Genomic DNA, 11442 nt, shown 5'->3' with positions numbered 1-11442 from the left:
CACTGGACTTGGTGGACTTTAAAAAAGGTCTCTAAACCCTGTTCACCAAATCTTTTACACATGCCTTGATGAAAAAAAGTGTCTTTAAAAAATTATGTGTGTATATAAATTATGTATATGTATATAAATGTACACACGCACATACACATGCATGTGCACACACACACATGTACTATCAACACCAGACAATGAATGGGCAGTCCTTTATTAGATTGCAGATACACAGATTTTTACGGTCTGTACAGAGATTGAACCAAGCTGTTTAAGTGTGCTTTTGACATGGGGTTATAACCTGTCACATACTGTAATCAAATGTTAACTAGTCTATATATTCAAATAAAAACGAGCTTGGTTTAACCCAGTTCCCTTCAAAAAACATGGCAGTACAATTAAAAATGTAAGTTTAAATGTGCACCCATATTTATGGAAACAAATATACGTATGCTCCTTTGCAAGAATTTGTCAATTTTATTTTATTAGCATGATAACTTGTAAATAGTTGTATTAGCAAAGCAACAGTCAGGCACATGATTAGTTTTTTAAAAAGAACTTTAGGTAAATGCAGAAATTGGTTTAATGATAAATGGTGTTGAAATTAGTTTGTTAAATAAAAAGTGTAAACATAGTGATAGTAGAAATACTGTATTCCCATAACTATAACATCTCAGACATAGTTTTATATATATATATATATATATATATATATATATATATATATATATATATATATATATATATATTTAAAAAGTAAACAGCAGCAACTGTATGTGGACAGACAAACATGGGTGGACAAAAGCTTGATCTCATCAAATACTCCACATCATGGGCACAGCTAGGCCAGAGTAAGTGCAAACAGTCCAATAAGCATGGCAAGGCATATGAGAAAGCTACCCAGAGCATTAACTCAGTAACACTAAGATTATGTTATTTATTACAATGCAAACCAACCATTTGCTTGTTGTAATACTTTTTATATTTTACCTCATGGTTCCAACATTGTAACCTTTGACTTAGAAGCACCAACCACTATTAAGCCATTGTAGTGTCAGGCAGAAATTATTTCAGTGTATTTTAGATCAGATTTTCTCTTGATGTGCCATTTTGTTGTCCTTTCACAAAACAAGTGCAACACCAACAAAAAGGTTAGGTTTATTTGAGTGTAATTACTATACATTTTCCTCTAGAAGAATAAATCACTTTAGTTTTGGTATGATTTTACCATTCAAATCTAAATATTTTGTAGTTTAAACAGATCAGTTGTTATGGCATTCCAGGATCATTGCCTTGGCTGATGTCTGCTTCTTTGCCTCTGTAGTACAAATAAACCATTTGAGGAGTTATCTAAATAAATGTATTAAAGCATTATTGAATTAAAGTTTAAACTATGTATCTTAAGTAGCATTTGAGCTTAGCCTATTATACATAATTACTGTAATAGAGACAGTGTTATCATACTGTCTTGCCATTTATGTTGTATTTGCCTTGGTTTAGGTTCAACAAATGCTTGTAGAAGGCTGCCATGCAACTGTGCTAGCACTTGACCAGAGCCCCTATGCTACATCACGCTAAATACTGTAGCAACATTGCAATTGAAATAATAAATATCTCATTATAGACGTTAGCATGTACAAAAGACTCATCTGGCTGAGCACGGTACAATCAGGGGTGAGATTTGGCTTGGTTAAAAATGTCCTTGAATTTCACAGTGTAAGATGACTTCACTAGCTTTCATTTGTAGTCTTTGTAAGGTCTCATTGTGTGACAATGCAATTAGCACTTCTTATTGCTTCATGCAAATAAGTGAAAAAGGCTTAAATATAAATAGAGCTGTACAAGCAGTGCATTATGGGACAGAAACACAATATATCTGCAAATTATGTACAAATAAAAACAAAGCATTCACATACAACCAGGAAATGTTTCTGCATTTTCAAACAAAGAACACTTGTGTAAAAATCCTTATTCTTCATCTTGGCACTCTTTTGGAAGAAGGAAGCACATCATCTAGTCCTGCTCTCCGTCTAGTATGTTTGTTGGTTTGTTTTGACTTCATGGAGGCTTCTATTGCTGATGCTGGTGGACCTGTCTGGCTATGCTACATCATTCACAATAAATTACACAGGGGATGCAGTTACCGTGTTACAGTAAAAACTCCACTGTTTTATTGTCAATGCTGTAGTTATCTGACAAATATTTTGCTTCTAAAGAAATATAGCACTTTCTTGCTTGTCTGAGCCCGCCAGAGTCTAAAACTGGGATGTTTCGGTGAAAGAGATTGCATCAGTTTTGTCCACTGTGAATCCTCCATTGACATATGATTTCTTCTCACACTCTTCGTCATCTAAAGTGGTCTCCAGTGCAAAAGGGTTTGCCACATCAACGTCTGACACAAGGTCCATTCTCTCCAGCTCTCTCTTGGACAGCTTCTGGACAATACCGGCTCCATAAGCATCGCCCAATACGTTTATCATAGTGCGGAAGCGGTCTCTGCAACCATAAATACATTTACTAAGTAGTTGTTCCCTGTAGGCATCAAATGAATAATGATGAGGACTTACAGCAGCCAGTCAACAGCTACGATTAGAGTGACATCACTGGCGGGCAGCCCCACAGCGGTCAAGACTATCACCATGGTGACAAGACCAGCATTAGGAACTCCAGCTGCTCCAATACTGGCCACTGTAGCTGTTATACTGGAAGACAAAGGACTTCATGAGTGTCCATTGTGCTATCTATTATATGGATAGTATATCTAAAGAACAAAACAATGAATGAATATACAGATTTTCATCAGTTGGAGATCAGTATTATAAGTTTTACTTTTAAGATTCACTTTCAAGGCAAGCTTTTATTTGTCAACTATTGCTCACAATGTAAATTTGGTTCAATAATAACTTTGCTCTTGTTGTTAAAAACAAAAAAGAAAACTTTTACTTTTGACATTCTTTTGGTATCATTCTATGCTTTTGATTTGGCTAATACTGGTATGACACTGAAAGCAGCATGTATTAACCAAAAGTTACACATTTTAAAGGTGAATTCTTTGTCTTTGCTAAGACTATCAGTGCTAACTTACAGTCCCTGTGAGTGCAAGACCATTTCAGGTTACAGTAAGTTTAAAATAGTTTATACTTTATTTAAGGTAATTTTGGTATGCTTAGCATTACCACTTCTGATTAATGATTGACAGCTTTCTATTTATTCTTAGGGTTTCTTGGGTGTAATCATGTCTTTACATTAGTTTTTTAGTAGTAGCCTGATGTATCAATGTATAATAAGTAATAGTAATTCTGTACCTGATGGTGACTATCTGACCCACATCTAGAGGGTAGTCGTTGAGCTGCGCTATAAAGATGGCCGCCACAGCCTCGTACAACGCTGTCCCGTCCATGTTTATGGTGGCACCCACTGGGAGAACAAAGCGGGTGATGCGCTTGTCTATTTGGTTGTTCTCTTCAGCACATCGGAAGGTGACAGGCAGAGTGGCAGAACTGGTGCAGTGGATAGTAAAGTAAAAATGATGTATTACTTCCAAAACAGACAAAATATGGATGTATGTAATATTTAAATATAATGCAATGTATGAGATTTCATTATGATTCTGACCTGGAGGAGATCATCAATGCTGTGACTAGAGCTTGAGCCATCCCCAGCGTAAATGTGAATGGGTTCTTCCGCACTATGATGAAGTAAATGAGAGGCAGGCAGACCACAGAATGGATGGCCAGGCTAAAAACAAAACAGTTATGTTTTACCATTCATTTTGAATGAGCTCTTTTCATTATGTTTCAAATGTCCTTTTAGAACTATGAATATTGACAGTGTTGACACGGCACCACTGGGAAAAAAAATCCTGGTTTTCACTGTATAGCTACATAGGTTCATATTAGTGATAAAGACAATCTTCATTTCTAATTAGAATTCTGATTATGTTGTATCTTTTTTTTTTATCTTAGCCTTTGCAAAATGTCTTGTCACACATTTAACTATTGTTTATCTCACTATAAACGCCATTGAATTATAAGATGGTTTGGTTTTAATGATTGGCTTGTCCATCTTGCATTAGTAACCCTGTAATAGACTAGGTACTTTGTGCTCTCTGCAAAAAGCCCAAAGTCACTATAGGAGCCTTGGCATGGCCTGCTGACCCGCTGGAAGACATTTACTACACCCTCTTTAATGTGGCTATTGAGATTTAGAGCCGTGAATGAGGCGCTGACTGCTGCATCTGCAGGTTGGCCACTTTTAAATGTCCTTGGCCCTTATCAGCGTGCACACAGTCCTTAGCTTTTACTGTATCATTGGAGGCACGACGAGTCCAAATGTCAACCGTAAATCTGAACTACATGGAGCAGGTGGGAGTAACAGGGTGGGGCTTACCCACTCAGCACAGTCACCATGTACAGCCCCATCTTCCTGAAGATCTCCCAGTCTTCTACTTCAATGATCTTAGCTGCAATGAGGAACAGGATACCAACTGGCATGTAGCTGGAAGAATAAGGAAAATAATGTGTTACATGTACATATATTACAGGGATAGTCAGTATATCTGTGTTAATATCGTTCACTATTAAAAACAAAATCCCTGATACATGAGATAGAGTTTAAAAAATTCTAATTGAAATAAATGAGATATTTAACTTAAGTTTTATATACTGTTTTGCTTGTTTTTATATGTAGTCGCAGGCATAAACCAATTTAAAATTTGTTAAATAATTTTGCAACTTAGAAGTTTCCACAATCTACCTCATCCACTATCTGTGCAATGCACCCACAGGCAAACTAGTCAAGGATTGTCTCAACCTCCAAGAATCAATAAAGAGGAACACAGATAAGCCGACACAACAGTGCCGTAATACAAAATCTCCTTTCCCTCTCCCCAGATAGATAATATTATGCTAACCTGTTGAATATTAAGTTAAGGATGTTCTAATTCAAATAGCCAAACTTTTAAGAAGAATAGGTTTTAATTCTCTTCAACTGTGAGATAATTATTTTGAAACACTTAAGGTCTCAATTCATGAGATTTGTACTGGATTTGGCATTCAAGATACATAGATATCTTAAAGAAAACATATTACACTTTTTAGGGTATTTTGCATTGAAATAATAATAATAATTATAATAATAATTTTGTGCATTATAAACAGCCATATTGAGCTAAAACAGCGTAATAACAGAAATCGGTCCATTACTTTATGTTAAAAACTGTAGAACTGATATCCCCTGCCCCTTTATAGTGGCATTTCAGCATAGAAAGCAGTGGTATTTTTATTGCTGAAAATGGCCGTGAGACACTTAAGAGGACTTTGAGTACTCAAGTGAAGAATGAAGAATGAAGAATGAAGAACAATAGATCACTCAAACATAAATCAATCAAAATACAACTCTGAGTAAGTTCACTTAGTTATAACATGGTTATAACTATATCCCCTTTAATTTACCTGCTGTGTTGTACATACCACATAATAAGCTGCACCAGTTTCATTGTGGCTTCATTGAGAGCGTCAAAAAATTCCAGCAGGATCCTCCCCTTCTCCCCCATTTTCCCAATCACCAACCCGAAAGCCACACAGAACACTATAAGGCCCAGAACGTTGATGCCGTCTGAGTATGAGCCCACCAGCTTATAGTCCTTTGTGATATTCTGTGCACAGAGAACAAGGAGTCAATTGAGGGACTTGGGAATCTCCTTCACAACACATTAGTGATTCTAAAGAGCCATTGAGGAGGACTGTCCACTGATCCATGACTGCAGTGGAACACACCAGGAGCTGTGGCCAGGTGTAGAAATGTGAAGCCTCAGTACACGTGGATCTAAGGCATGTTGCTATAGTAAAACCTAAACCCCACACAGCAAGCTATTGTATTTGTGCATGTTAAAAGGGCAGTGTTGTTTTCTATATGTAAACGTACACAATAATGGGATAATGTGTAATGAACATTAAATTAAGGTAATACATAGCAAGTAAAAATCAAATAACTGAAATAATCAGATAACCCAGTAATGAGATATTTGATGTGTGTTTACAAGCACAGAAGACGTCTGCTCATCAAAAACATCTGGCGACATGTATCAGATAATCAATAGATTTTAAGTAAGTAAGTACGGTAACTGTTGTATTTGGAAAACAACGTGCAATGAATTTTAAAAGAAGTGTTCCAATCTTTAAGATTTTCAATTTGAGAACCTGCACAGGTGTGAAGAGTCAGAAAGAAATCAGATTTGTTGAAATGTGTCTCATGTAACTGTTTACAGACACATTTCAATAATCTGATAACTCCAAAAGTCAGCTAATGATCAGACTTTTTTGTGTGTACGTTCAGATGGCCACTATGAATTAGTTTTATCTTCCTTCATGATAATTAGTAGAGTATACAACAAATTAATAGTGTGACTTTTGTTGATAGTTAGGATTTTGTCATTACTTCATCATCCACCTACACCAAACTGTTACTCTTACGTAACATGAGCCTGTCCAGGGACAACAGGTGGAAATTGCTATTTATGCTGTAACATGGCACCATACATCTTTCCTGTTTTTAGGGTCAATTTAATGTTGTGCACTGTTCCTGTCTAAATAAAAGCATGCCATAACATTACTTGAAGTGAAAGTATAACTAGAGGTGTGTTACCTGGACAGCGGCCATGATGGCTGTGGTGAGAGGAGGCATTGTAGTGGTAGTATTTGTCACTGGTTTGGCCAACTCCAGCTCTTTACGCTTGGTCTTGTACTAAAAACAAAACGGGTGAAATACATAAACTTCATATGCTTACAGATATTCAATGCAGTTTGGCAGCACAGAAAAGTTTTCGTCCAACTAGTTAAATGGAAAGTTAAGTAGGTCAGTTTAAACCAGGTCAACTAAGGTAATGAAATGCAAGGTGTACCTGCTGAAAACACGCCTGCACCAGATTCTCAGGGAACATGTTTCTGTGCAAAAGAAAAGCACATTTAAAAACATGTATAGTTCAGTTACTTCCAAGCATAGTTATGGATGTGTGTGGGTTACCTGATGAGGTCCAGTAGTGTGTCCACTGTGGTGACATCAGGGGTGGTCCCAGCTCTGTCAATGTGGTCAGCTGTTTGTGAGACTCCTGGTTTTATGGTCATCACTAGAATGATTCCTGAAAGAAATAAAAGTAAAATACTAATACACTATATGCTTTTAAGGGTTTTACCATTTGTAGTATTTATTGAATATTAATTCAAGTGATCACATTGGGACAAAATACTACTGGAAATACTATGAAATCCAGTACAAAGACCCTCTACAATTTTGGTAATGTATTGAATGCTACCTCTGCCATTGTTGGTTGGCTGTTGAATTCACAGTGAATTGTTATCAAAGAAAACATGCTGTTTTGGGTATTTAGCATGAAACATAGGTAGATCAATTTTTACATAGTGGTCAATGTAAGCTCTAATATTGATATAAATGACTTAATAGTAGAAATGGGGCAACAGCAGCATTTCATTGTAGCAAGCAGCAGATTTTCATTCGAAAAATGACATATTGTTGAAATCCACATGTATCACCCAGATTCGGGATTTTTTAAAATAATATCAAGTAAGTACAGAGCAGTGGGCAGAGATAGGGGATACGTGAAAAACTGAAATTTTCCAATGACACAAGCCTCACTTGCTGAACAATACAGAATTACTTAAATATGCATGAATCAATCAAAATACAGTGTGGAAACATGGTTAAAAAGTACAATTTACTCAATATGTCCCCTTTGATCATTGATACTTTTGTATGGCTATTTGGGGAAAAAAATATAGTCATGAGACTCACCCAAGACAACTGCGATGATTGTTGTTGAGAAGTAATAAATGACAGCGCGCAGACCAATTTTCCCTGACACCTCAGAGTCCAGAGCAGCAACACCTATAAGAACAAGATGGAAGCGTAGCTGTCAACATGACTCAGCAAATCACACAGAATAACTGTATCTGAGTTGGATTTGCCATGATGTAATTTTAACTGAGGTACCTGTTATCATGCTGGATATGATTAGAGGAAGAATGACCAGCTTCAGCATTCTCATGAGAATCTCTCCAGGAAAGCCAAAGTACTGCTTGTCAAGGTGAGACAGTGATGCATATTCTCTGACCACAAGACCCAAGCTGATCCCTGGGGACAACACACAGAGGATAAACAGTATTAGACTAGTAGATTAAAGATGCACTGTGTAGCTTTTCTAGTGGACAGTCTGCCACCTACTTGTCTCCACAAAGATGTTATTGCTTTGCCTTGAATATTCCACGATATGGCATGAAATGTAACTATTTTGTATTTATTCAATCACAGTTTTTGTTGCTTAAAAATACTTCAAAAATATGCATTCCTACTATGAGCAGGGTCACCTCTTCACAGATCTAATCTGTGATTTGGCCTGATAGTGAAACCTACTTGTCTTCATGGGGATAGATATGTTTAATGCCATTCTGTGGAACATTCTGAGTAAAGCAATAAGACTTTCATGCAGACAAAAAAGAGCACCCAAAAAGTTACACAGTGCACCTTTAAGTTAAAAACAAACATATTTATTAGGACATGGTTCTTTGCAGGGTATAATTTGAAGGAAAAGCTTTTACTGGGTCAGCAATTTCTAATCTGCAGTTAATTCTATGAAGCACAATGATAGATTATGCAAATTAACGACTTTCTGGCCACATGTATTCCACTGAAATGGTTTTAGTGACATACACTATGGAGTTTAATGTGTTATCAGACTGAACAGACCACAGTTAAAATGCTTGTAAAAATATAGATGATAAATCTGCTGATGTGGAATGGATATCTTGCACAACGGCTCACCAATAATATAAAAATATGGCATGTCATGACAACTCACAGAGCAATAATCACTTAAAAATAATATGATAAGCCTAGTATGTATATGCCAAGTTATTACAGGATGACAGACTAGCAAAATGTTAGCTAGCCTATGTTAGATGTTTTGAATAATACATATATAACACTATATTATAAAAGTATTTTTTTACAGTGACAATACGTGCCTTGCTATCTTGCAACTTCACAACAATGTAATAATAAGTTAACACACAGAATGTAATTTGTAGTCTAAAATATTCATATTGGAAAACTGGTCTATTTTCAACATAAAAGTTAATGAGGTTAACTGTAGCTGAGATAACTTGGCTTGTTACTGGAGCAAACTGTTTATATATTTGTTCCAAAGACGCTGTTGCCGACACTATTCTAACCATTTTCAAGTGTAATTTTCCAATAGTTATTTTCAACATTGTAGTTTACTGCTAATATCACTTCAGAGAGGTTCATTTGGTCTTCCAAGATTACTGTTAAATACATTTTCTTGTAAACAGGCCAATGTGATGTTTCTTTCATACCTTGACATGTTTTGGATACATATGTAAGAAGTACTATTATGATTTGTTGCTGTTATATCTTTATTAGGGGTTTATGGCACATTGTAATAATTACCTGGAAAGACATCAACCCCTATATGGTGGGCTGTCGGCATATGCTAGTGAGGGAAGAAATCCTATTTGCCAAATAATGAATGGCAACAGTGTACCCCTGGTTCCAGTCCATAGGTTCCACAGTACATCATTAATTAAGCACTCACAATTAGATATAATAGGCTTCAAATATATTACCACTAAATAAAGCAGTAATATCTTTTGACACATAGCTTGTCCTTGTAAGCAATGTATGGGACTCTTATGGTCTAGCATCACAGGGGGGGAGACCCTATCACCCTAGTCTGGTCACGTTTGACTGAGACACATCCAGACTGTGGGGGGACGTGCTCTCTGCTCCTCTGCTCCTCTGCTCCTAAACATTCTGCTCCATGTAATGTTAATAGCAACATATTGTGTTTTCCAATGTGTTCTCTCAACCCAGTCAAGGATAGGTGGTAATGATTTACAACAACTCTGATAACAAAGACGCAACACCACATGCAAAAGGACCCACAATGACAGCATCAGCCTGCATTTTAATTAATTTTATACATACCAAGCATCACGGAAACAACTGTAGCCATCAGCAGCCAATTCTTCTTAAGCAGGCGTTTGAAGTCTAGCCCTCGCTCCTCTTTGTCCTCCATTATGTTCATGGTTCTTCTCTTGCAGGGGGCAACACAATGGCGACAAGAAAATGAAAAGAGGCTACTGCTGCTGTCAGATGCAGACTGTGGCGAGGAGGTGGCTGTCAGGAGGTGCTGATAGCCGGTGTCCGAGTGAGCCGGGGAATGTGTGCGCCACAGAGACATGGAGGCAAGGTGGGAGGGAGGCAGAAGAGGAGGGAGAGAGGGAGAGGAGGAGGGAGAAGAGGAGGGAGATGAGAAGGGAGGGAGAGGAGAGAGGCTGGGGCAACCCCTCCCCCATGCAAGGTGTCTCTGATGTGCTCCTTTTATGAGTAACACTGACCTGAAATGTAAGTAAAGAAACAGAATAATAATTAATCCAGAACACATATCTACGGGGATTGATGTGTAACCTATCTAATCTCAAGTGCAAATATAGTTTTTGGTTTCAAACATGTTTAACATGGTCTGTTAATTTTTTTCCTCACATAGGCTTATGTAAACAAAAATCATATTTCTTGTCTTTCATTCATTCATTTGAAACTAAAAGACATTTCAAAAAAGATTCATAGGCGAGGAATATAACAACTTCAGATCTATAGTGATTGGTTAAAGCCCAAGATTAGTTGCACCAAGAATGGATGGATGATTTATATTTAACAGACATTTTATAATTATTTTGTTGAGTCTAATTTTGCACTGTTATCAAGCCCGTATAACAAATAGCAAAATACAGTTAGAAATTAAGCAGCAGAGTGACCTTTTTATTACTTCCCATATTTATTTGCTGTTAGTGTGTACTGCATGTCTTCTGCAACATAATGCCCCATAGATACAGTAGAACAACAGACAGCAGAGCTTTGTCCATGTTCCTCTTGGATCACAAAATTACCCATGAATGAAAAAAGATAACACTTCAACTAAATGTTCCATAAACTCATAGCACAATTAAGGATGCATGTGCTGCTAAATCTATTGGCGTAACACATACGTTATTAATGGAAGATTTAGTGTAATTATAGTATGAATGCCTCATTCAGACCTTAAAGTACATAAAACACAAAACCTTTCAAATGTTTGCATTATTGTAACGCATTTTCTGCAAATAACTTACCAATTACTGTAGTCTATTTATCCTGTAGACCTATATGAAAATTACGCAAGCAATTTCCACATGAGCATGAATTGCCATAACCCATGATTATATTTCCTAAATCAACGTGTCAGAGAGGATTTTTAGGCACTTCTCGCCAGTCTCTCCATTCTCACCTGTGACATCATTATGAAATGCTGCCCCCTGTCTGTAGGATCAGAATAGTGCATTTCTGCATTCTGGTGTGTTTTATTTTGAAGCTCGTGAC

At 36.8% G+C, this 11442-nt stretch overlaps 1 protein-coding gene across 1 annotated transcript; it reads right to left on the bottom strand.

The window, feature by feature from the left end:
* Positions 1–758: 758 nt before the first annotated feature.
* On the bottom strand, positions 759–10295 carry slc1a1 (solute carrier family 1 member 1). The gene is made up of 12 exons (XM_033983490.2): positions 10012–10295; positions 7999–8139; positions 7801–7893; positions 7015–7129; positions 6893–6935; positions 6637–6735; positions 5463–5647; positions 4381–4488; positions 3607–3729; positions 3297–3491; positions 2559–2693; positions 759–2487 (listed from the first exon to the last, which is right to left on the bottom strand). Exons 1-12 carry the CDS (start codon positions 10265–10267, stop codon positions 2247–2249), a joined length of 1734 nt encoding a protein of 577 aa, XP_033839381.1. The 5' UTR covers positions 10268–10295; the 3' UTR covers positions 759–2246.
* Positions 10296–11442: the final 1147 nt, after the last annotated feature.

This window comes from Periophthalmus magnuspinnatus, chromosome 18, assembly GCF_009829125.3.
Source record: "Periophthalmus magnuspinnatus isolate fPerMag1 chromosome 18, fPerMag1.2.pri, whole genome shotgun sequence".
Taxonomy (NCBI): Eukaryota; Metazoa; Chordata; class Actinopteri; order Gobiiformes; family Gobiidae; genus Periophthalmus; species Periophthalmus magnuspinnatus.
This window is presented reverse-complemented; position numbering and strand designations above follow the sequence as displayed.

Coding starts and splice junctions, on each gene's coding strand:
- slc1a1 (XM_033983490.2), bottom strand. CDS start 10,267: ATGTCTCTGTGGCGCACACATTCCCCGGCTCACTCGGACACCGGCTAT. Junction 5,648..6,636: donor CCATCATGGCCGCTGTCCAG/GTAACACACCTC, acceptor CTCTGTGCACAG/AATATCACAAAGGACTATAA. Junction 2,488..2,558: donor GTAGCTGTTGACTGGCTGCT/GTAAGTCCTCAT, acceptor TTATGGTTGCAG/AGACCGCTTCCGCACTATGA.